Source organism: Hypanus sabinus, chromosome 5, assembly GCF_030144855.1.
Source record: "Hypanus sabinus isolate sHypSab1 chromosome 5, sHypSab1.hap1, whole genome shotgun sequence".
Lineage (NCBI taxonomy): Eukaryota > Metazoa > Chordata > Chondrichthyes > Myliobatiformes > Dasyatidae > Hypanus > Hypanus sabinus.
In genome coordinates this window covers 73,714,340-73,741,549 of record NC_082710.1, presented here as the reverse complement: position 1 = coordinate 73,741,549, position 27,210 = coordinate 73,714,340, and the positions used below count along the sequence as shown (strand labels likewise).

Here is a 27,210-nt window from a genome sequence, read left to right as displayed (position 1 = left end):
GTTGTTCTTCCCTGCAATGTGGCGGACGTCTGTGGTGAATTCTGAAATAAAGGACAGGTGCCTCTGCTGCCGAGCTGACCATGGGTCCGATACCTTGGCCAGTGTGAAGGTGAGGGGCTTGTGGTCCGTATACACGGTGAAATCCCTTCCCTCGAGGAAGTACCGAAAATGCCGGACAGCCAGGTAGAGCGCTAGCAACTCTCTGTCGAAGGCGCTGTACTTCACCTCTGGTGGCCGTAGGTGCCGGCTGAAGAAAGCGAGTGGTCGCCACTGGTCCTCGACGAGCTGCTCCAGGATTCCACCGACTGCCGTGTCGGAAACGTTGACTGTGAGTGCCGTGGGTACATCGACTCTTGGGTGCACCAGGAGGGCCGCCTTCGCCAGCGCCTCCTTGGCCTGCTGAAATGCCTCCGTGGACTCCGCGTCCCATGCCACTACTTTGCCCTTGCCAGCCATCAGGCTGAACAAGGGTCTCATGATGCGGGCCGCCGCTGGTATGAACCGATCATAAATGTTGACCATCCCTACGAACTCCTGCAGGCCCTTGACCGTGCTGGACTTAGGGAACTGGCGGATGGCCTGGACCTTGTCCGGTAGGGGACTCTGCCATGTCGGTTGACTATGGAGGGGAATTCCGCCAAAACCCTGGTGAATTCATTACCCGAGAGGGTCACGGAATCCAGGTGGAGGGCCGGTAGCTTGGCTTCTCCGAGCTGGAAAGTCTGGAACGTCTCGGCTTGGACCAAACGCTGGCCTTTCAAGTCGACCAGGAGGCAGTTAGCTCCTAAGAAGTCTGCCCCTAGTAGTGGCTGTGACACTGCTGCCAACGTCAAAGTCCAAGTGAAACAGCTGGACCCGAAATGCAGTGAGATAGTTCACAGGCCGTACGTCCGAATACTGGTACCATTTGCAGCAGTGAGTTCGGGGCCTGGGACAGCGTTACAAGTGTCCATGTTCGGGGGGGGGGGGGAAGTACGTTGACTTCAGCCCCAGTGTCTACCAGGAAGCGCCGGCTGGAGTGCCGGTCCCAGAGGTACAGGAGGCTGTCTCGGTGGCCAGCCGTCATAGCCATTAGCGATGGCTGGCCCCGGCGTTTCCCGGAAAAGCACATGGTGGACAGTAGTGGCGTGCGCCTGAGCCCCATCTTTGGTGATAGAAACACCATTGTTCCGAACTTTCGTCTTTACCCCATGGGTCTCGACGGCTTCGATTGCGGGGCCTGGGCTTTGGGGTGAGCGATCATGGCTAGGCCAATGGAGGTAGCTCCACGTTGCTTGCTCTGCCAAAGGACATCTGCTTTAGCTGTGACCCAGCGTGGGTCACTGAAATCCTCACTCATGAGGAGGAGGCGAATGTCCTCTGGCATTTGCTCGAGGAACAACTGTTTAAATAAAGGGCATATGCCGTCCATGAGCACCAGCATATCGTTCATGAGCTCGGATGGTGTCCATGTGGAGGAGCCGCACGGCCCGTTCGCGGCAGGAGAGTCCGAAGGTATGGTCAGGAGTGCATTAAGCTTAGTGTACCTGTCCTCTGTTGGAGGCTGGCATAGGAAGTCGATGATCTGGTCTGCTGTCTCCTGGTCGAGCGTGCTGACCACGAAGTAATACCACGTAGCGTCGGCTGTAATGTCTCTGATATTGATCTGGGCCTCAGCCTGCTCGAACCAAATGTGGGCTGAGTGGCCGAGAAAATCAGAAGCTTCAGAGAGACTGCCCTGTGCGAGTTGCTCGAACTCATGGCTGGTCGCTGAGTCGCTGGTTGCAGATGCCGTCTGGAACGTCTGGGTCACCAATGTAGTGGCACGCAAAATGCTACGAAAGGAACACACGGAGGCAGAGAGAGCTGAATTCAGAATGGCTTTACTAACTCAAACTCACGCGCTTAAATACCCCCTCCCATGGGCCCCTGCGGCCAGCGTCACCAGAAGGTCTGCCCCAAGCAGGCCACGTGTCTGCCTGCAGTTCCCGATGGCGGTTTGAGCCCCGTGTGCGGGCCGCCATCCTTACATTGATATTCTAGTCCTCTTGAACGGAATGCTAACGTTCCATTTACCACAGAGGTGAGGAGGAATTTCTTTAGCCAGAGGGTGGTGAATCCGTGGAATTCATTGCCACAGGCAGTTGTGGAGGCCAAGTGTGGAGTATATTTGAAGTGGAGATTGAGAGTTTCCTGATTAGTCAGGGCATCAAAGCTTACGGGAGAAGGCAGGAGAATGGGGTTGAGAAGGATAATAAATTAGCCATGATGAAATAGTGGAACAACGTCAATGAGCTGAATATCCCAATTCTGCTCCTTTGTTTTATGGTCTTATTTTGAGAGTTTCATGGACATGAGTGTGCATTAGCTTTAATATCCACTCTGAGAGGAGGCAGGATGCTGGTCATAGAAACATGGAAAACCTACAGCACAATACAGGCCCTTCAGCCCACAATGCTGTACTGAACATGTACATACTTTAGAAATTACCTAAGGTTCCCATAGCTCTCTATTTTTCTAAGCTCCATGTGCCTACCCAGGAGTCTCTTAAACGACCCTATTGTATTGACCTCCACCACTGTCGCCAGCAGGCCATTCTACACACTCACCACTCTCTGCATAAAAAACTTACCCCTGACATCTCCTCTGTACCTACTTCCAAGCACCTTAAAACTGTGTCCTCTTGCGTTAGCCTTTTCAGCCCTGGGAAAAAGTCTCTGACTATCCACATGATCAATGCCTCTCATCATCTTATAGACCTCTATCAGATCACCTCTCATCCTCTGCTGCTCCAAGGAGGAAAGGCTGCATTCACTCAACTTATTCTCATAAGACTTGCTCTCCAATCCAGGCAACATCCTTGTAAATCTCTTCTGCACCCTTTCTATAGTTTCTATATTTTTGTAGCGATGTACTACATACAGAGCTAGAGATGACACACAGTCGGTAAGTCGTCTCGAGACTAGTTTATTCAAACTTTGCGGTGCTGGGATTTAATCCCTAGCGCCCACCCTCTCCGGGCGGAAATGACGTCAGAGGTGCATTATCAAAGTCTACCCCCACACGCTGGCTATTTGTGAGCCAGTTCACCTGTGCAGAAAGTGGGTCGCCACATAACCCTCCCCCCCCCCACCAGAACCGGCGATACACCCCCCCAATGTCCACTGTCTGGATCAGTCTCTGTCTGCCTCTGCGCCGCGGTGTCTGAACTTCGTCTGGCTGTGCCGTCCACATGGGCTGGTTTGAGTCAGTCCGCTGTGAAAACCTCCTCTTTCCCCCCAATGTCCAGAACGTACATGGACCCGTTGCTGTTGATCACCTTGAACAGCCCCTCGTATGTCCGCTGCAGCGGTGCCCGATGTGCGCCCCTTCGTACAAACACAAACTTACAGTTCTGCAGGTCATTGGGTACATGGGTCCGTCCATGCTGTGAAGTCGGTACGGGGGCCAGGTTGCCAAGCCTTTCGCGTAGTCTGGCCACCACTGCTGCGTGTTCTTCCTCTTGCCCCCTTGGGGCTGGTATGAACCCTCCTGGGACAACCAGGGGTGCGCCGCACATTAACTCGGCCAACAAGGCGTGCAGATCCTCTTTGGGCGCTGTGCGAAGTCCAAGCAGGACCCAGGGAAGCTCGTCCACCCAGTTAGGTCCTCTCAGGCGGGCCATGAGAGCCGACTTCAAGTGACGGTGGAAGCATTCCACTAGCCCGTTCGACTATGGGTGTTAGGCAGTTGTGTGGTGTAGCTGCGTTCCCAACAAGCTGGCCACAGCCGAACACAGGCTGGAGGTGAACTGGGCACCTCTGTCGGAGGTAATGTGGGCTGGTACCCTGAAGCGTGCTACCCAGGTTGCAATCAGCACTCGGGCGCAGGAATCGGCAGAAGTGTCGGTGAGCGGGACTGCCTCTGGCCACCTCGTGAACCGGTCTACCATAGTTAGGAGGTACCGCGCTCCTCGGAACACTGGTAGGGGGCCCAGGATATCCACATGAATGTGGTCAAATCTCTGGTGGGTGGGTTCGAACTGCTGTGGCGGGGCTTTAGTGTGTCGCTGCACCTTGGCTATTTGGCACTGTGTGCACATTCTGGCCCATCAGCTGACCTGTTTGCGAAGTCCGTGCCACGCGAACTTGCTGGAGACCAGCTGGATGGTTGTCCTGATAGATAGGTGCACCAAACCTTGTATGCAGTCGAAAACCTGCCGCCACCAAGCTGTTGGGACGATGGAGCGAGGTTGGCCAGTAGCCACGTTGCACAGGAGGGTCCTATCACCTGGGCCTACGAGAAAATCCTGCAGCTGCAAACCCGAGACTCCGTTCCTGTAGCTGGGCATTTCGTCGTCTGCCTGCTGCGTCTCCGCCATTGCTGCATAGTCGACCCCCAGGGACAGGGCCTGGATAGCTGGTCTGGAGAGTGCGTCCGCCACGACGTTGCCCTTTCCCGAGACATGCTGGATGTCCGTCGTGTACTCAGAGATGTAGGACAGATGTTGCTGCTGGTGAGCAGACCAGGGATCAGACACCTTCGTGAACGTGAAGGTCAACTGTTTGTGGTCCGTGAACGCGGTGAACGGCCTGCCTTCTAAGAAGTACCTGAAATGCCGGAATGCCAGATGCAGTGCCAACAGCTCCCGGTCGAAAGCACTGTACTTGAGTTCGGGTGGTCGTAGGTGCTTGCAGAAGAGCACCAAGGGTTGCCAGCGCCCCTCGATGAGTTGCTCCAGCACCCCGCCGACTGCTGTGTCGGATGCGTCCACTGTGAGTGCGGTCGGAATGTCCATTCTGGGGTGCACCAGCATCGTGGCATCTGCCAAGGCTTCCTTGGCTATAACTAAAGTGGCCGCAGCCTCATCATCCCAAGTAATGTCCTTGCCTTTACCCGACAACAGGGTGTACAAAGGACGCATGATACGGGCTACTGAGGGGCGGAAATGGTGGTAGAAGTTCACCGTACCAACGAACTCCTGCAGGCCTTTGACTGTGTTGGGCCGGGCAAAGTGGCGGATCGCATCTACCTTGGCGGGCAGAGGTGTTGCCCCGTCTTTGGTAATCCTGTGGCCCAGGAAGTTGATGGTATCGAGACCAAACTGGCATTTGGCCGGGTTGATTGTGAGGCTGAAATCACTCCGGCAGGAGTAGAGCTGGCGGAGGTGGGACAGATGCTCCTGATGACTACTGCTGGCTATGAGGATGTTGTCCAAGTAGATGAACACAAAGTTCAGGTCACGGCCCACCGCATCCATTAGCCGCTAGAATGTCTGTGTGGCATTCTTCAGGCCAAATGGCATTCGGAGGAACTCGAACAGGCCGAACGGGGTGATGAGTGATGTTTTGTGGATGTCTTCAGGGTGCACTGGGATTTGATGGTATCCCTGGACGAGGTCTACCTTAGAAAATTCGCGGCCCCATGCAGGTTTGCTGCAAAGTCCTGTATGTGTGGCACGGGATAGCAGTCTGGAGTTGTAGCCTTGTTTGGTCTGCGGTAGTCGCCACATGGTCTCCAGCCCCCGGCTGCTTTGGACACCATGTGCAGCGGGAAGGCCCATGGGCTGTTGGACCTCTGTACGTTCTCCAATTCCTCCATCCTCTTGAACTCCTCCTTTGCCAGGCAGAGCTTTTTCAGGGGGAGCCTTTGTGCGCGGGCGTGGAGGAGTGGTCCCTGGGTTGGGATGTGGTGCTGTACTCCGTGTCTGGGCATGGGTGCTGTGAACTGTGGTGCCAGAATCATTGGAAAGTCTGCCAGGATTCTGGTGAATTCGTTGTCCGACAGCGTGATGGAGTCCAGGTGTGGGGCAGGCAACTTGGCTTCACCCAGGGAGAACATCTGGAAAGTCTCGGCATGTACCAGTCTTTTCCCTTGCAAGTCGACCAGCAGGCTGTGAGCTCGCAAGAAGTCCGCCCCCAGGAGTGGTTGGGCCACCGCGGCCAGTGTGAAGTCCCACATGAACCGGCTGGTGCCGAACTGCAGCTGCACTGTGTGGGTGCCGTAGGTCCGTATCGTGCTGCCGTTTGCGGCCCTCAGGTTGGGTCCCGTCGGGGGTAAGATGCTGATTTCCACTCTGGTGTCGACCAAGAAGCGGCATCCCAACTGTTTGTCCCAGACGTACAAGAGGCTGTCCTGGTGGCCAGCTGCCATGGCCATTAGTGGCAGCTGGCCTTGGCCCCGGCCCTGGCCCTTGCAGGGTAGGTGACAACGGCGGGCTTCTGTGCCCCCCCCCCCGCTGGTGATAGAAGCACCACTGTTCACTGGCCTCCTCACTCCTGCCTCTGTGTTGTGTGCGCCCCCTGTCGGGCCTGGTCTTGTCCGCTGATGGGCACGTGGCCTGGTAATCTGACCGACAGATGCCACGCTCTCCCTCTTGGCTTTCCACAGCATGTCTGCCCGGGCTGCCACCTTCCTGGGGTCACTGAAATCTGCGTCGACCAGCAGCAAATGTATGTCCTCGGGCAGTTGCTCCAGGAACGCTTGCTCGAACATGAGGCAGGGTTTGTGTCTGTCAGCCAGGGACAGCATCTCGTTCATCAATGCTGATGGCAGTCTGTCTCCCAAACCGTCCAGGTGCAGCAAGCGGGCACCTCACTCACGCCATGAGAGGCCAAAGGTCCCAATGAGCAGCGCTTTGAATGCTTCATATTTGCCTTCTTCCGGGGGCGACTGTATGAAATCCGCAACCTGGGGGCTGTCTCCTGGTCAAGGGAGCTCACCACGTAATAGTAACACGTGGAATCAGAAGAGATCTGCCAAATCTGGAACTGGGCTTCTGCTTGGCTAAACCACACATGTGGTCGCAGCTTTCAGAAAGTCGGCAGTTTCAGCGAAACTGTGTGAACAGATGAAGAGTCGGTCATCTTTGGTCCAAATCCCGTTTGGACCATTGAGGTCACCAAAGTAGCGATGTACTACGTACAGAGCTAGAAATAACAACACGCAGTTGGTAAGTCGTTCCAAGACTAGTTTATTCAAACTTCGTGGCGCTGGCGTTTAATCCCTATTGCCCACCCTCTCCGGGCGGAAATGACATCAGAGGTGCATTACCAAAATCTCTCCCCGCGAGTGGGCTATTCGTGAGCAGGTTCGCCTGTGCAGAAAGTGGGTCGCCACACCTTACTGTAGTGAGGTGACCAGAACTGAGCACAGTACTCCTAGTGGGGTCTGACCAGGGTCCTATATAGCTGTAACATTACCTCTCGGCTCTTGAACCCAATCCCATGGTTGAAGAAGGCCAATGCATCATATGCCTTCTTAACCACAGAGTCAACCTGCACATCAGTTTTGAGTCACCTATGGACTTGGACCCCAAAATCCCTCTGATCCTCCACACTGCCACAAGTCTTACCATTAATAATATATTCTGCCATCATATTTGACCTACCAAAATGAACCACCTCACACTTATCTGGGTTGAAATCCATCTGCCACTTCTCAGCCCAGTTTTGCATCCTATCAATGTCCCGCTGTAACCTCTGACAGCCCTCCACACGATCCACAACACCCCCAACCTTTGTGTCATCAGCAAACTTCCACTTCCTCAGCCAGGTCAGTTATAAAAATCACGAAGAAAAGGGGCCCAGAACAAATCCCTGAGACACACCACTGGTTACTGGCCTCCATGCAGAATGTGACCCGTCTGCAGCCACTCTTTGCCTTCTGTGGGCAAGCCAGTTCTGGATCCACAAAGCAAGTTCAGTATCAGTTCACACCTCTTTGAGATTCAGACCATTTTCTGCCCAAGTACAACTTGAACCCATCTTGAATGAATTTAGAGATAAGATTGTTACCACTTTGTCACTGTAATTGGTTTGTTAATAAATAATTAATTTATTATTGTTGCATGTGCTGAGATAAACTCTGTTTGCCAGCCAGTCAGAGAAATGATTGCAGAATACATCCAAGCAGTACAAAAGGATAACCAGTAACACTGCAGAACTACAGTCACAGAGAAAGTGGAACAGAGTTTGTTGAACAAGATGCAAGATCCGTGACAGGGTACATTGAGACATCAGGAGTTCTTTATGCAAGAGGGCCATTCAAGAGTCTTTTTAGTGGGATAGCAATTGTCCTTGAGTTTGGTGGTACTGTACGTTCTGCCTGATGTAAGGGGTTGGGAGGGGGGAGAACGACAACCTCAAAAAAGTGGGGAGAGTGGGGTAGGCAAGAGGAAGGGTAGACAGTTAATGGAGTGGAGCCTGTGATTGTGTTTTTTGTGTGAGACTGGACTGCATTTGCAACTTTTCCCTGAGATTTACTGTGGGTATGGGCTGAGCAGTTACCGTGCCACGCTGTGATGCTTTGGGATAAGATGCTTTCAGTGGTATAGCAATAAAAATTGGTAAGGGTTAATGTAGACATTGAGCTGCCCTAGACTTCGGAAGAAGTTGAGGTACTGGTGTGCTCTCCGGGCTACAGCATCTACATCGCTGAACCCAGGACAAACTACTGGTGAGGCTTTCGCTGATGACTCTAAGACTAGAGGCATTGTGGTCAGCGAGGAATGCTTTCAAAGCTTGCAGAGGGATCGGGACCAACTGGAAAAATAGGCCAGAAAATGGCAGGTGGAATTTAATGCAGACAAATGTGAGGTGTTGCATTTTGGAAGGATAAATTAAGGTAGGACATACACAGTAAAAGATGGGGCACTGAGGAGTGTGGAGGAACAAACGGATCTGGGAGTTCAGATACGTAATTCCTTGAAAGTTGCATCACAGGTAGACAGGGTTGTAAAGAAGGCTTTTGGCATCCTGGCATTCATAAATCAAAGTATTGAGTATAGGAGTTGGGTTGTTATGTTGAAGTTGTATAAAACATTAGTGAGGCCAAATTTGGAGTATTGTGAGCAGTTCTGGTCACCAAACCATAGGAAGGATGTCAGTAAGATTGAAAGAGTGCAGGGAAGATTTACTAGGATGTTGCCAGGTCTTCAGGAGTTGAGTTACAGGGAAAGATTGAACAGGTTAGGACTTTATTCCTTGGAGCGTAGAAGAATGAGGGGGGATTTGATAGAGGTTTACAAAATTATGAGGGATATGGACAGAGTAAATGTGAGTAGGCTCTTACCACTTAGATTAGGAGAGGTAAATATGAGAGGTCATAGCTTTAGGGTGAAAGGGGAAAGGTTTAGGGGGAACGTTGGGGGAACTTCTTCACTCAGTGGTGGGAGTGTGGAATGAGCTGCCATTTGACATGGTAAATGCAGGCTTTCTCTTAGGTTTTAAGAATAAATTGGATCAATTCATGGATGGGAGAGGTCTGGAGGGTTATGGGCTGGGTGCAGGTCATGGACTAACAGAATAAAGTTTCGGCACAGACTAGAGGGGCCAAATGGCCTGTTTTCTGTGCTGTAGTGTTCTATGGTAATATGAAGCATCAACAATCTCAACCTCAGCATCAGTGATGCACACGAAAGAGTATACTTCACCTGACTTCCTGAAGTCAATAATGAGCTCTTCTGTTTTGCTGACATTGAGAAAAAGCTTTTAGTCTTGATGCTGTGCCACTTGGCTGCCTCCCTCCTGAAAGCTGTCTGATTTCTGGCCCCCTACAGTGGTGTCATCAGCACACTTTTAAATCAGGTGAGAGCAGAATCTAGCGAGATGTTGTTGCTGATCCTAACTGATAATGGTCTGTTTGTCAGGAAGTCGAGGAACCAGTTCTAGATTAGTTGCTGAGTCTGAGGTCTGGAAGCTGGAGATGAGTTTGTTTGGAATTGTGATCAATAGGTAACAGTCTATGCACTGTACATTTTTTTGTCATCCAACTTGCTCTTTAACTTTTATGCACAAAGCCAAAGCCTTTAGCACTATTTGGAATGCAGGAGAAAGTAAACCATGACTGTAGCTCTGAGAGGCCTTAGTATCTGGTAGAGGTGAGTGACTGCTTCTTATCAATCACTGACCTGCTATAGCATTTTTTTTCTTGCTAAGCATAATATGTGCCATTTAATCCTCTCAACAATATTTTCTGTTTGATCCTAAGGACTAATCTGAAGGAAGAATTTCAAGTTCATGATAACTTTCATAAGGCCCACTATGTCACTGGCAGCATGAATGACAGTCTACCTGAACATTACCTTGTACAGGTAACTCATTTCCTTTCTTAAGCTTGTTTGAACATGAGGTTTAGGTACTAAATGTTTATCATCTAAAAAGTGCATTTAGGAAACCACCATTAGTCCAACCCGTAATTTATTGATCTGATGATCAAGATGGTCCCTGAAATTCCATGTAGTAGATGTAAAAACAACTAATGACAATCCTAGAGAAACTTATTTTGTGTGGTGCAGCTGGGAACAATGTGGTGCCATTTCTGGGTGTGTCTGTGCCTATCAAGAAACTTGTATCCTAATTTTTGACAGCGTTTGCATACGTCTTAGCCACTATTTTTATCCAGGCTAAGACAAAAATCACCCAAATAGACAATAGACAATAGACAATAGGTGCAGAAGTAGACCATTCGGCCCCTCGAGTCTGCACCGCCATTCTGAGATCATGGCTGATCATTCACTATCAATACCCAGTCCTTGCCTTGTCCCCATATCAAATGAGAGGCACAGAAAGCTAGCAGGAGGTACTATGGTGCAGCCAGCAGAACTGCTACATTAGAGCATCGCGATCTGGCTTCACTCCTTACATTGAGTATTGATTGTGTGGAGTTGGTATACTCTCCCTGGTACAGCTCTATTTTCCTTTCTCATTCTGAAGGCATGGGGGTCGATAAGTTAATTGGACATTATAAATTGCCCCTGGTATGCAGGTGGATTGTTGAATCAAAGTGGAGGGTAGTTTGGTTAGAAAGTAATGAGAATGGGAATGGTTTAACAAAAGACAGGTGCAGGCATTTACCTGCATTGCAAGCTTCTCCAAAGTATAGGCTTCATGGGCTGCATTTCTGTAGCAAAAACCCCCTTGCAATCTCCTGCCAGGACTGCTTGGCATCAGCCACTTTGCTTGGTTGCATGAGACATGTTGTAGCAGTTACTTTCTCCTTATTGTGTAACTCACAAGAAGCTCTTTGTTTACCCACAGAGCATTCCCAATATTCTGTTCTGTTCAATAAACACAGGTAACAAGCAAACTGTCCATGCATCTGCAGCACTTAAACAAACAGTTTCAGTTCAACAGGAAGAATACGTATTTCCACCTTTTAAAACAAAGTTAGGAACCCTCAGGCAAACACCACATGATTGAGCAGTGGTCCCCAATGGGCAGGCAGCACTGACCATTCAAAACAGTGCGCAAACCACAAATACCCAGCCTGAATCAGTGAAACTTTGCAGATTATCTGACATCAATTGTGATTTCAATTTCATCAACAAGTCAGAGCCAATTCTTTATCATAAACAGATGGTCTGATTTTTTTTGTTGACTAAATATTCATCGCTGCTCACCCCCTCTCAGTTTCACAAGTATTATGCGTGGGTGATCCCCCAAATGCAGTAGTCAGCAGCAAACTGTGAGACTATCAGCCCTGATTGACTTGAAATGTTAACTGTTTATTCCTTTCTTGGATTGCTGCCTGATTTGCTCAGTTCCTCCAGCATTTGTGTGTGTTGCTCAAGATATCTGGCATCTGCAAAATCTTCCAAGTAAACAGTGAGATATGCAGCTTGGAATGATCGTGAGGCTGGGAAGTGGGGAACGACTGTGATCTAGGGCTTCAGATCCAAGGTGGATAAGATAAACTGTGAGGCTGCAAGTGGTTCCAGATCTTGGGGGATGAGGTCAAAGGATGCAATTTGAGTGTTGACTCTTTAAATGACATGATTTTGGAAGGAAAAGGGTGAATAAAACCAATGTTTACTGTAAATAATTAAGAACTGTAATTGTTTCAGCAGTAATGTTAAAATGCACACTGTAGATAAATTTTGTAAGTTACATTAACATTAATGTCATAGTCATAGATACAGCACAGTAACAGGCCCTTCAACCCAATGAATCTGGACTGGTGATCAGCTACCCACTAAAACTAATCCTTTGTTAATCCTGCTGAAGGGTCTCGGCCCAAAACGTCAACTATACTCTTTTTCATTGGCGCTGCCTGGCCTGCTAAGTTCCTCCAGCATTTGTGTGGAGTGAACTACGTTAGACCTTTTAAGGAGATCAGAAGAATTACAGTGAAAGTTACAGGGTTATATTTACCTGTCTAGCTGTGCATTGAAGTGGCATCTTCTTTAGACGCAGATTTCTTTGTTAATGCACTTTGATGCTTTATAGCTAGGCGAGGACAGGTTCATGAATTGCACTCTGATAATGTGACAGACTTTGTTGAGTAGGAGTTGAAAGAAATCATTCAGAAGTGGAATCATTCACAGATCAATGATGTCCTTCTACAAAACGGGATTAAGCAGATTTCTAATCCCCCAGCTGGCTCACATCACGGAGGTCTGTGTGAAAGGTCCTCAATTCCATGAAGGTACCGAATCTTGATGAAGAGGGTTTCAGCACAGTCCTTTGTGAAATAGTCTTTTATCAATGGTCATCCAATTACTAAAGCATCCTCCAATCCCAATGATTTGGAAGAGTTAACACTCAACCATCTGCTGCTTCTGAAGACCCCACCATCCTTGCTAGCAGGAGAGTTCCAAAAGGAGGATGTTTATGCTCATCGTGGATAGAAGCAAGTCCAATACATGTCAAACTTGTTTTCAAAATAAGCTGACGACTCAGGAGGATGTGAGTTATAAGGAAAGATTAAACAGGTTAGAATTTTATTCTTTAGAATGTAGAAGATTGAGAGGAGATTTGATAGAGATATACAAAATTAAGGAGTATAGATAGGATCAATGCAAGCTGGCTTTTTCCACAGAGGTTGGGTGGGACTACCACCAGAGGTGAAAGGTGTGAAATTTAAGGGGAACATGAGGGTAAACTTCATCATTCAGAGGGTCATGAGAGTGTGGAATGAGTTGACATCATCAGTGGTGCATGGGAGCTTGATTTCAATGTTCAAAGTGAACACATATGTCACCACACACAACTCTGAGATTCATTTTCCTGTGGGCATACTCAGCAAACCTATAGAATAGTAACTATAACAGGATCAATGAAAAGCCAACCAGAGTGGAGAAGACTACAAACTGTGCAAATGCAAATATAAATAAATAGCAATAGATAATGAGAGCAGGAAATAGCAAGATAAAGAGCCTTAAAGTGAGATCACTGGTTGTAGAAATATCTCAATACTTTGGCTATTGAGTGTAGTCAACCCCTTTGTTCAAGAGCCTAATGGTTGTGGGATAGTAACTGTTCTTGAACCTGGTGGTGTGAGTCCTAAGGCTCTTGTATCTCCTTCTACCTGATGGTAGCAGTGAGAAAAGGGAATGGCCTGGGTGGTGAGGATCTCTGACAATGGATGCTGCTTTTCTATGACAGCATTTCACGTAGATAAGTTAAATGGTTGGGAGGGCTTCACATGTGATGAACTGGGCTGAATCAACTACCTTGTGTGGCATTTTCAATTCAAAGACAATGGTGTTCCCATACCAGGCTGTGATGCAGCCACTATATATCTATAGAAGTTTGTCAGGGTTTTAGATATCATGCTAAATCTCCACAGACCCCTAAGGAAGTAAAGGCACTACTGTGCTTTCTTCACTATTGCATTTGCGCGCTGGGTCCAGGACAGGTCTTCTGAAATAATAACACCTAGGAATTTAAGGTTGCTGACCCTCCCCACCTCTGATCCCCTGATGAGGACTGGCTCATGAAGTCTACAATCAGCTCCTTGGTCTTGCTGACATTGAGTGAGAGGTGGTTGTCATGACAACACTCAGCTATATTTTCAATCTCTCCCCTGTATGCTGATTGTTAAAAGAATCACCCCTTGTAATAGTGATCAGGGAGATGAAGAGAGAAATTATGGACAAGTACCTTTATTGTCTCAACAGAAGAACATAAACGTGAACAACAAGATAACTGTGTGCACGTCTACTGAGTTTTCCTGACCTTCCATGAGCAGTCAAAGAATAGTAAAAATAATACCAGTGAAAGAGGAGTTTCTGCTGCTGGCCACAAGTTCCTTGTAGTCCTGTTTCAAATCTCCTTGTCTGTGGGGCAGCTAGCATCCACAGTGGTGAACCTCTTACTGAGTCATTACTGTAGCACAGTTGAAGTGTTTGCTTTTATATTCATTCCTTACCAATTCAAATATTGCATTCCAGGGTCATTGACCACAGGTCATGTGTCTGACCTTTAACACCTTTTTATTGGCTCTAAACCAGGCCAGCATCCATTTATTGCCCTCTTCCCAGCAAGTAATAATCGCTAACTTATGGCTCTTCGTTCTTAATTTGCAGCCAGCTTGAATCTCTCAGACCCCAAAATTACAAACCTGCATGTTATATCCAACCAAAAAGCAGCTCACAAATAACTTCTTATTTGGAAATGATCCCTAGTTCAGCAGATTACCTGAGGCATCATTGTGCTTTAAAACATTGATCAAGCCAAGTGACTTCAGCTCACAAAATAATGAACAGTCTCTTCATAAAATGGCAGACTCCATCTTCTCCCTTATGGCAAGGACAAAGGCAATTGGTCTGTCTGCTTCCATTGTCCCTGATTTATTCAAAATCACTGATTTTGTAGACTTTAGTTCTTTCTGGCCAACATGATTCACCAGCACATTTGATATGGTCCACAACAGTGGTATCATCAGCAAACTTGAATGTGGCATTGGAGCTGTGCTTAGCCACGCAGTCATAGGTGAAACATGAGTGGAGCAGGGGTCTAAGCACAGAATCTTGTGGTGCACCTGTACTGATGGAGATCGTGGAGGAGATGTTGCCAAACCAACTTGACTGGGGTCCGCAAGTGAGGAAATCAAACCTCCAGTTACACAAGGATGTATTGAGGCCTAGGTCTTAGTTGGTTAGTTTTGAAGGGATTGTGGTGACCCACTTTCTGCGCAGGCGAACCGGCTCACAAGTAGCCAGTGTGCAGGGAGAGACTTTGGTACTGCACCTCTGATGTCATTTCCGCCCGGAGAGGGCGGGAACTAGGGATTAAATGCCAGCGCTGCGAAGTTTGAATAAACTAGTCTCGAAATGACTTACCGACTGCGTGTCCTCTCTAGCTCTGTATGTAGTACATCGCTACATTGGTGACCCTGACGGTCCAAACGGAATTTGGACCAAAGATGACCGGCTCTTCACCTGTTCATGCAGTTTCGCTAAAACTGCCGACTTTCTGGACGCTGCGACCACGCGTGTGGTTTAGCCAAGCAGAAGCCCAGTTCCAGATTCGGCAGATATCCTCTGATTCCACGCGTTACTACCACGTGGTGAGCGCCCTTGACCAGGAGACAGCCGCCCAGGTTGCGGATTTCATCCAGTCGCCCCCGGAAGAAGGCAAGTATGAAGCATTCAAGGCGCTGCTCATTGGGACCTTTGGCCTCTCACGGCGTAAGCGGGGTGCTCGCCTGCTTCACCTGGATGGTTTGGGAGACAGACTGCCGTCAGCATTGATGAACGAGATGCTGTCCCTGGCTGACGGACACAAGCCCTGCCTCATGTTTGAGCAAGTGTTCCTAGAGCAACTGCCCGAGGACATACATCTGCTGCTGGCCGACGCAGATTTCAGTGACCCCAGGAAGGTGGCGGCCCGGGCAGACGTGCTGTGGAAAGCCAAGAGGGAGAGCGTGGCATCTGTCGGTCAGATTACCAGGCCACGCGCCCAACAGCAGACAAGACCAGGCCCGACAGGGGGCGCACACAACGCAGAGGCAGGAGTGAGGAGGCCAGTGAACAGCAGTGCTTCTACCACCAGTGGTGGGGCACAGAAGCCCACTGTTGTCGCCCATCCTGCCAGGGCCAGGGCCAGAGCCAGTGACCACTAATGACTATGGTGGCTGGCCACCAGGACAGCCTCCTGTACGTCTGGGACAAACAGTTGGGATGCCGCTTCTTGGTCGACACCGGAGTGGAAATCAGCATCTTGCCCCCGACGGGACCCAACCTGAGGGCCGCAGACGGCTGCACAATACGGACCTACGGCACCCGCAAAGTGCAGCTGCAGTTCGGCACCAGCCGGTTCACGTGGGACTTCACACTGGCCGCGGTGGCCCAACCACTCCTGGGGGCAGACTTCTTGCGAGCTCACAGCCTGCTGGTCGACTTGCAAGGGAAAAGACTGGTACATGCCGAGACTTTCCAGACGTTCTCCCTGGGTGAAGCCAAGTTGCCGGCCCCACACCTGGACTCCATCATGCTGTCGGACAACGAATTCACCAGACTCCTGGCAGACTTTCCATCAATTCTGGCACCGTAGTTCACGGCAGCCATCAGCCATGCCCAGACACGGGGTACAGCACCACATCCTGACCCAGGGACCACCCTTCCACGCATGCGCACGAAGGGTCCCCTCAGAAAAGCTCTGCCTGGCAAAGGAGGAGTTCAAGAGGATGGAGGAATTGGGGATCGTACGGTGGTGTGACAGCCCATGGGCCTTCATCCTGCACATGGTGCCCAAAGCGGCCGGGGGCTGGAGACCATGCTGTGACTACCGCAGCCTGAACGAGGCTACAACTCCAGACCGCTACCCTGTGCCACACATACAGGACTTTGCAGCAAACCTGCACGGGGCAAGAATCTTTTCCAAAGTAGACCTCATCCTGGGATACCATGAAATTCCGGTGCACCCTGAAGACATCCCCAAAACAGCACTCATCACCCCATTCGGCCTGTTCGAGTTCCTCCGAATGCCATTTGGCCTGAAGAATGCCGCACAGACGTTCCAGCGGCTAATGGATGCGGTGGGCCGTGACCTGAACTTTGTGTTCATCTACTTGGACAACATCCTCATAGCCAGCAGTAGTCATCAGGAGCATCTGTCCCACCTCCGCCTGCTCTACTCCCGCCTGAGTGATTTTAGCCTCACGATCAACCCAGCCAAATGCCAGTTCAGTCTCGATACCATCGACTTCCTGGGCCACAGGATTACCAAAGACGGGGCAACACCTCGGCCCGCCAAGGTAGACGCGTTCCGCCACTTTGCCCGGCCCAACACAGTCAAAGGCCTGCAGGAGTTCGTTGGTACGGTGAACTTCTACCACCATTTCCTCCCTTCAGTAGCCCGTATCATGCGCCCTTTGTACACCCTGATGTCGGGTAGAGGCAAGGACATTACTTGGGACGAGGAGGCTGCAGCCACTTTCGTTAAGGCCAAGGAAGCCTTGGCAGATGCCACGATGCTGGTGCACCCCAGAACGGACGTTCCGACCGCACTCACAGTGGACGCATCCGACACAGCAGTCAGTGGGGTGCTGGAGCAACTCATCGAGGGGCGCTGGCAACCCCTGGCGTTCTTCAGCAAGCACCTACGACCACCCGAACTCAAGTACAGTGCTTTCGACCGGGAGCTGTTGGCACTGTATATGGCAATCCGGCATTTCAGGTACTTCTTAGAAGGCAGGCTATTCAGCGTGTTCATGGACCACAAACCGTTGACCTTCGCATTCACAAAGGTGTCCAATCCCTGGTCATCCTGCCAGCAGCGACATCTGCCCTACATCTCCAAGTACACAACTGACATCCAGCATGTCTCGGGAAAGGGCAACATCGTGGCGGACGCACACTCCAGACCAGCTGTCCAGGCCCTGTCCCTGGGGGTGGACTATGCAGCACTGGCGGAGGCGCAGCAGTCAGATGACGAGATGCCCAGTTACAGGACTGCAGTCTTGGGTTTGCAGCTGCAGGACTTTCTCGTAGGCCCAGGTGAGAGGACCCTCCTGTGCAACTTGGCTACCGGCCAACCTCGCCCCATCGTCCCGGCAGCCTGGAGGCGGTGAGTTTTCGACTCCATACATGGTTTGGCGTACCCATCTATCAGGACAACCGTCCGGCTGGTCTCCAGCAAGTTCGCGTGGCACGGACTTCGCAAACAAGTCAGTGAATGGGCCAGAACGTGCGCGCAGTGCCAAACAGCCAAGGTGCAGCAGCACACTGAAGCCCCGCCGCAGCAGTTCGAACTCACCCACTGGAGATTCAACCACATTCATGTGGATATCGTGGGCCCCTACCTGTGTCATGAGGAGCGCGGTACCTCCTAACTATGGTAGACCGGTTCACAAGTTGGCCAGAGGCGGTCACGCTCACTGACACATCCGCCGATTCCTGCGCCCGGGCACTGATTGCAACCTGAGTAGCACGTTTCGGGGTACTGGCCCACATTACCTCTGGCAGAGGCACCCAGTTCACCTCCAGCCTGTGGTCGGCTGTGGCCAGCCTGTTGGGAACGCAACTACACTACACTACTGCCTACCACCCACAGTCGAACGGACTAGTGGAGCGTTTCCACCGTCACCTGAAGTCGGCTCTCATGGCCCACCTGAGAGGACCTAACTGGGTGGACGAGCTTCCTTGGGTCCTGCTTGGAATTCGCACAGCGCCCAAAGAGGATCTGAATGCCTTGTTGGCCGAGTTGGTGTATGGTGCACCCCTGGCTGTCCCAGGAGAGTTCATACCAGCCCCAAGGGGGCAAGAGGAAGAACCCGCAGCAGCCCTGGACAGACTAGGTGAAAGTCTCGGCAACCTGGCCCTGTACCTACTTCACAGCATGGACGGACCCATGTACCCAAAGACCTGCAAGACTGTAAGATTGTGTTTGTACGAAGGGGCAGACACCAGGCACCACTACAGCGGCCGTACGAGGGGCCATTCAAGGTGATCAACAACAACGGGTCCACATACGTGCTGGACATTGGGGGGAAAGAGGAGGTTTTCATGGTGGACCGACTCAAACCAGCCCATGTGGACTTGGCGCAGCCGGTCGAGGTTCAGACACCGCAGCACAGAAGCAGACCTCCCAAACAGAGGCTGATCCAGACTGTGGACATTGGGGGGTGTATTGCCGGTTCTGGGGGGGGGGGGACTATCTGGCGACCCACTTTCTGCGCAGGCAAACCGGCTCACAAATAGCCAGCGCGCGGGGAGAGACTTTGGTAACGCACCTCTGATGTCATTTCTGCCCGGAGAGGGCGGTCGCTAGGGATTAAATGCCAGCGCCACAAAGTTTGAATAAACTAGTCTCGAGATGACTTACCGATTGTGTGTCGTCTCTAGCTCTGTATGTAGTACATCGCTACAGGATGATGGTATTAAATTCTGAACTTTAATTGATAAAGAGCATCCTGATGTATGCATCCTGTTCAGTTGATCCAGGGTTCTAGTAGCAAGTTGGAGTGGATTCAATTCTCCTCTCAGGGACAGCTGATATTTTCCATCATCAGCCTCTCAAAACACTTCATCACTGTGAATGCAAGTGCAACTGGACGATAGTCATTGATGCAGATTACCACGCTCTTCTTGGGCACCAGAATAATTGAAGTTGCTCGAAGCAGGTGGGTACCACACACTGCTAAAGTGAGCAGTTAAAGATATCAATGAACACACAGGCCAGGCACCCTGTCCATTCTGGATTCTTTCCTTGGGTTTGCCCTGCTGAAAGCAGCCTGTGTCAGATACTGTGATCAAAGGATCATCAGGAGATTTGAGAGTGTGATGGTTTCACCATATTCCAATGATCAAAGCAAGCATTGGACTCGTGAAAGTGAAGCTCTATCACTTGATTGAACTTTGTAGGAAGTTATAGCAATAAAATCCTGCCACAGCTGTCGAGCATCCCTCATTCATTCTAGTTTGGTCCAAAATCTCCACTTTGCCTATGGGATGGCTTTCTGGGGTTCATAACTGCACTTCTTGCAGCATTTTTGGTCTCCCGACTTGGATATCTCTGATCTGGTCCTCAGCCAGTTTCAGATCTCATGGTTCACCCAGGACTTCTGATTGGGGAAGACTCCAAACAATTTGGAATGACTTACCATATAACCATATAACAATTACAGCACAGAAACAGGCCATCTCAGCCCTTCTAGTCCATGCCGAACGCTTACTCTCACCTAGTCCCACCGACCTGCACTCAGCCAATAACCCTCCATTCCTATCCTGTCCATATAAATATCCAATTTTACTTTAAATGACAATATTGAACCTGCTTCTGCCACTTCTACTGGAAGCTCATTCCACACAGCTACCACTCTCTAAGTAAAGAAGATCTCCCTCATGTTACCCCTAAACTTTTGCCCCCTAACTCTCAACTCATGTCCTCTTGTTTGAATCTCCCCTACTCTCAATGGAAAAAGCCTATCCAAGTCATAATTTTAAATACCTCTATCAAGTCCTCCCTCAACCTTCTACGCTCCAAAGAATAAAAACCTAACTTGTTCAACCTTTCTCTGTAACTTAGGTGCTGAAACCTAGGTAATATTCTAGTAAATCTTCTCTGTACTCTTTCTATTTTGTTGACATCTTTCCTATAATTCGGTGACCAGAACTGTACACAGTACTCCAAATTTGGCCTTAACAATGCCTTGTACAATTTCAACATTACATCCCAACTCCCATACTCAATGCTTTGATTTATAAAGGCCAGCATACCAAAAGCTTTCTTCACCACCCTATCCACATGAGATTCCACCTTCAGGGAACTATGCACCATTATTCCTAGATCACTCTGTTCTACTGCATTCTTCAATGCCCTACCATTTACCATGTATGTCCTATTTTGATTATTCCTACCAAAATATAGCACTCTACACTCAGGATTAAACTCCATCTGCCATCTTTCAGCCCACTCTTCTAACTGGCCTAAATCTCTCTGCAAACTTTGAAAACCTACTTCATTATTCACAACACAACCTATCTCAGTATCATCTGCAGAGGAATTCACCTCTGTCCTTATATTCAGTGTCTACATTCCCCCCAGCGCTAATGCTAGGAGGCGCTTTGTCAACTGTACAGGGCTATAAGCGAACTGCAGAACACACACCCTGATGGTCTGTTTATTGTCGCCGGTGATTTTAACCACGTGAACCTTAAGTCAGTGCTCCCCAAATTCCATCAGTATGTGAACTTTGCAACGAGTGGGGAGAACACGTTGGATCTTGTTTACACAAACATCCCTGACGCGTTCCAGGCAGAGCCCTGCCCCCACCTCGGATACTCAGACCACATCTCTGTTATGCTAATCCCAGCATACAGACCACTCGCCAGGCGCTCCAGACCAGTTCGGAAGCAGGTGAAAATCTGGCCAGCAGGAGCCATCTCTGCTCTTCAAGACTGCTTTGAGCACACTGACTGACACATGTTCAGGGAGGCTGCAACCGATGGCGACTCTACCAACTTAGAGGAGTACACAGCATCAGTGACCAGCTATATCAGAAAGTGCATTGTTGATGTTACTCTGTCCAAGACCATCACTATATGTGCCAACCAGAAGCCATGGATGACCGCAGAGGTGCGTGCGCTGCTGAGGTCCCGCGACTCTGCCTTCAGAGCAGGGACAGGGCAGCTCTAACAACAGCAAGGGCCAAACTGTCCTGAGCCATCAGAGGGGCAATGCGTGCACACACCCAGCCAACCCACAGCCACTTCCAGGACAGCAGCGACACATGGCGCATGTGGAAGGGCATCCAGGACATCACCAATTACAGGACAACATCACCTGACTGTGCAGGTGATGCCTCCCTCCCAAATGCGCTGAATAACTTCTACGCCCGGTTTGAGGCAGAAAATGACGTGGCGGCGAGGAAGTCCACCCCTCCTACAAATGACCAGGTGCTGTGTCTCACCGTGGCCGATGTAAGAAGAACCCTGTGCAGGGTCAACCCACGGAAGGCTGCTGGACCAGACAACATCCCTGGTAGAATGCTCAGAGGATGTGCAGACCAGTAGCAGATGTTCTCACTGACATCTTCAACATCTCCCTGAGCAGCGCCACCGTTCCAACGTGCTTCAAGGCCGCCACCATCGTCCCCGTGCCGAAGAAGTCTTCAGTGTCCTGCCTAAATGACTACCGTCCCGTTGCACTCACATCCATCATCATGAAGTGTTTTGAGAGGCTCGTCATGAGGCATATCAAGACCCTGCTGCCCCCCTCACTGGACCCCCTGCAGTTTGCGTACCATCCCAACCGCTCAATAGATGACGCCATTGCCACCACTCTCCACCTGGCCCTAATGCACCTGGACAAAATAGACACACATGTTCGGATGCTGTTCATAGACTTCAGTTCAGCATTCAACACAATCATCCCTCAGAAACTGATTGGAAAGCTGAGCCTCCTAGGCCTGAACACCACCCTCTACAACTGGATCCTAGACTTCCTGACTGCGAGACCTCAGTCAGTCTGGATCGGAAGCAGCATCTCCAACACCATCACACTGAGCATGGGGGCTCCCCAGGGTTGCGTGCTCAGCCCACTGCTGTTCACTCTGCTGACCCACGACTGTGCTGCAACACACAGCTCGAACCTTATCATCAAGTTCACTGATGACACGACCGTGGTGGGTCTCATCAGCAAGAACGACGAGTCAGTTTACAGAGAGGAGGTACAGTGGCTAACAGACTGGTGCAGAGCCAACAACCTGTCTCTTAATGTGAACAAAACAAAAGAGATGGTTGCTGACTTCAGGAGGGCACGGAGCGACCACTCCCCGCTGAACATTGACGGCTTCTCGGTAGAGATCGTAAAGAGCACCAAATTTCTTGGTGTTCACCTGACGGAGAATCTCACCTGGTCCCTCAACACCAGCTCCATAGCAAAGAAAGCCCAGCAGTGTCTCTACTTTTTACAAAGGCTGAGGAAAGACCATCTCCCACCCCCCATCCTCATCACATTCTACAGGGAGCATCCTGAGCAACTGCATCACTGCCTGGTTCAGAAATTGCACCATCTCGGATCGCAAGACCCTGCAGCAGATAGTGAGGTCAGCTGAGAAGATCATCGGGGTCTCTCTTCCTGCCAAAATGGACATTTACACTTCACGCTGCATCTGCAAAGGAAACAGCATTATGAAGGACCCCATGCACCCCTCATACAATCTCTTCTCCCTCCTGCCATCTGGGAAAAGGCTCCGAAGCATTCGGGCTCTTACAACCAGACTATGTAACAGTTTCTTCCCCCAAGCTATCAGACTCCTCAATACCCATAGCCTGGACTGACACCTTGCCCTATTGTCCTGTTTATAATTTATTGTAATGCCTGCACTGTTTTTGTGCACTTTATGCAGTCCAGTGTAGGTCTGTAGTCTAATGTAGCTTTCTCTGTGTATTTTTTTATTATGTTGTTCAGTCTAGATTTTTGTACTGTGTCATGTAACGCAATGGTCCTGAAAAACATTGTCTCGTTTTTATTATGTACCGTACCAGCAGTTATGGTCGAAATGACAATAAAAGTTGACTTGACTTGACTTGATACTTACTAATCCAATTTACCACCCTATCATTCAGATCATTAATGTATATGACAAATAATATTGAACCCAGTACAGATCCCTGAGGCACGCCACTAATCACCGGCCTCCAACCTGACAAACAGTTATCCGCCATTATTCTCTGGCATCTCTCATCCAGCCACTGTTGAATCCATTTTACTACTTCAATATTAATACCTAATGATTGAAGCTTCCTAACTAATCTTCCATATGGAACCTTGTCAAAGCCATATAGACAACATCCACTGCTTTACCTTTGTCAATTTTCCTAGTAACCTCTTCAAAATCAGTAAGATTTTCAAACATGACCTCCTACGCACAAATCCATGTTGACTGTTCCTAATCAGACTGTCTATCCAAATAATTATATATACCATCTCTAAGAATACTTTCCATTAATTTACCCACCACTGCTGTCAAACTTACTATTTTTTTTGCTAGATAATTGCTAGGTTTACTGTTAGAACACTTTTTAAACAATGGAACAACATGAACAATATGCCAATCCTCTGGTACCATCCCCGTTTCTAATGACATTTGAAATATTTCTGTCAGAGCCCCTGCTATTTCTACACTAACTTCTCTCAATGTCCTAGGGAATATCCTGTCAGGATCTGGAGACTTAACCACTTTTATATTCCTTAAAAGAACCAGGACCTCCTCTTCTTTAATCATCATAGTTTCCATAACTTCCTTACTTACCTTACACAATTCAATATCCTTCTCCTTAGTGAATACTGAAGAAAAGAAATTGTTCAAAATCTCCCTCATCTCTTTCGGCTCCACACATAGCTGTCCACTCTGATTCCCTAAGAGACCAATTTTATCCCTCACTATCCTTTTGCTATTAATATAACTGTAGAAACCCTTTGGATTTATTTTCACCTTACTTGCCAAAGCAACCTCGTATCTTCTTCTAGCTTTTCTAATTTCTTTTTACATTCTTTATATTCCTCGAGCACCTCATTTACTCCAAGCTGCCTATATTTATTGTAGATACCTCTCTTTTTCTGAAGCAAGTTTCCAATATCCCTTGAAAACCATGGCTCTCTCAAACTTTTAATTTTTCTTTTCAACCTAACAGGAACATAAAGAACATAAACCCTCAAAATTTAACCTTTAAATGACCTCCATTTCTCTATTACATCCTTCCCATAAAACAAATTGTCGCAATCCACTCCTTTCTAAATCCTTTCGCATCTCCTCAAAGTTAGCCTTTCTCCAATCAAAAATCTCAATCCTGGGTCTAGTCCTATCCTTCTCCATAATTATATTGAAACTAATGATGTTGTGATCACTGGACCTGAACTGCTCCCCATCCTCCGTCACCTGACCTATTTCATTCCCTAACAGGAGATCCAACACTGCCCCTTCTCTAGTTGGTGCCTCTATGTATTGCTGCAAAAAACTATCCTGCACACATTTAAAAAACTCCAAACCATCCAGCCCTTTTACAGTATGGGCTTCCCAGTCTGTGTGGAAAATTAAAATCTCCCACAATCACAACCCTGTGCTTACCAGAAATATCTGCTATCTCCTTGCAAATTTTCTCCTCCAATTCTCGCTCCCCATTAGGTGGTCTATAATACACCCCTATAAGTGCTACTACACCTTTCCCATTCCTCAATTCCACCCAAATAGTCTCCCTAGATGAGCCCTCTAATCTATCCTGCCAGAGCACCGCTGTAATATTTTCTCTGACAAGCAACGCAACACCTCCCCCTCTTGTCCCTCCAATTCTATCACACCTGAACCAACGAAATCCAGGAAGATTCAGTTGCCAAACACACCCCTCCTGCAACCATGTTTCACTAATAGCTACAACATCATATTTCCAGGTATCAATCCATGCTCTAAGCTCATCCACCTTTCTTACAATGCTCCAAGCATTAAAATAAATGTATTTAAGAAATTCTCCACCTCTTCCTCTCCGTTTATCTCTAACAGTACAAAGAACTTTACTGTCTTCTTTTTCTTCCTTCTCCCATACATCTGTTCCTACACTCTGGTTCCCCTCCCCCCTCATATCTAGTTTAAATCCACTGGAGCCTCTCTAGCAAACCTACCTGCAAGAATATTTGTCCCCCTCCAGTTCAGATGTAAACCGTCCCATCGGAACAGGTCCCACCTTCCCTGGAAAACTGCCCAATTATCTATAAATCTGAAGCCCTCCCTCCTGCACCATGTCTTCAGTCATGTGTCGATTTGCACTATCTTACTATTTCTAAACCCACCTGCACATGGCACTGGTAGCAATGCTGAGATTGCTATCCTGGAGGTCCTGTCCTTTAACTTGGCACCTAGCTCTCTAAACTCACCTTTCAGGACCTCCTCACTCTTCCTACCCCTGTCCTTTGTCCCTACATGGACCACGACATCTGGCTGCTCTCCCTCCCTCGAGAATACTGAGAAAATCTGAGATATCTCGGACCCTGGCACCAGGGATGCAACAGACCATTCGGGATTCTTGACTTCTTCCACAGAACCTCCTATTTGTCCCCCTGACTATCGAATCCCCTATCACTACTGCTCTCCTCTTTTCCCTCCTTCCCTTCTGAGCTGAGGGTCCAGCCTCAGTGCCAGAGACGCAACCACTGCAACTTGTCCCCGGTAGGTCATCCCCACCAACAGTATCCAAATGGCCATTGGGCTGCTCTGCTCATTCTGTCCATTCCCCTTCCCCCTTCTGACAGTCACCCAGCTACCTGTCTCCTGACTTTTAGGGGTGACTATCTCCCCGAAACTCCTGTCTATTTCTGTCTCTGCCTACCAGATGATCTGAAGTTCATCCAGCTCCAGCTCCAGTTTCTTAACTGGTTTGTCAGGAGCTGCAGCTGGATGCACCTTTTGCAGGTGTAGTCATCAGGGACAATTGTGCTCGCCCTGACTTCCCACATACTGCAATCGGAGCACTCGACTGCCTTAACTGCTGCCTCTATTACCTGCTCCTAAGCTAATTAGATCAATTAAAGGATCTTACCCGGCCTTACCTGACATGATCACTCTGTCCTCAGCAAGGTTCTAATAACCTTTGGCCTAGAAAACTGTTACATGACTTGGCTTGAAGTAAAAGGACATTTGTATAAATAATAAGATGTTTATCCCTGAAGGTTTCTGATCTCCTATGTTTGTACTATGTGGTTGTAATTATTAGAGGGTGGGATGCATGAGCCATGTCACAAGTTTCGGTCTGCCTGTATTGTATTTTATGTTAGGAGTTTATTATGGGTTATGGTAGAAGCGGTGAGCATAGTCATGTGTTCACACTTTATGCAGTTAGTTTTTAGAGAGACTTGGTAGACGACATGGCTACTTTTTTGTTGACCTCTATCGCAAATTTGGCTATATTAATTTTGCTTATTTTTCTTGAGTTACATTTCACTATTGCTGCACTAGTTTCATTAATGTTTTATTGCTATATCATTTGTCTTTGCTGGTTTTGTAATAAAGGATCAAGTGTACTTTTGTTGGCTGGGAACTCTGTTATTTGGTGGCGTGTCAGACAGTGTCGAGTCCCTCGCTCAGTCTCTCAGTGGTTTGGTTTTGTTCGTCAAGAAACCACTATACACGTGATTCTTACAGACACTGTTTATCTGCAACTCATCCAGGTCATTCTGATCTTTAGGTCCCACTCTCACACTCCCCCACCCTTCGTAGCTGCATCATTCATCAAGTCGCTATTACTAAGTAATTGATAAGCTGGTTTACTATTGTCATATGTACTGAGGTACAACGAAAAACCCTAATCATGGTCATAGAAAGACTATGATCGCTTACAGTATGTCATACGACGTGCCGCATAACAGATGAACTGTTACTGGGTCTCAGGCTCATGTAATTTCATAAATAAATCACACATTTGAGTGCATTGAAGACAAAATTGTAAATTCATAAACTAAATTTAAGGTGGAGGGTTATATGGGGGTCAGGTTTTAAGGGTTGGCACAACATGGTGGGCCAAATGGCCTGTAC

At 48.8% G+C, this 27,210-nt stretch overlaps 1 protein-coding gene across 1 annotated transcript in view; it reads left to right on the top strand.

The window, feature by feature from the left end:
- Nucleotides 1-9,943: 9,943 nt before the first annotated feature.
- LOC132394761 (paladin-like) overlaps nt 9,944-27,210 on the top strand; it is a gene marked incomplete at its 5' end in the record, with an annotated part of 332,204 nt that continues 314,937 nt past the window's right edge. The window contains one exon of the mRNA XM_059971170.1: nt 9,944-10,051. Within this exon, the coding sequence (XP_059827153.1) occupies nt 9,944-10,051 (108 nt within the window). The remainder of the gene's footprint in view (nt 10,052-27,210) is intronic.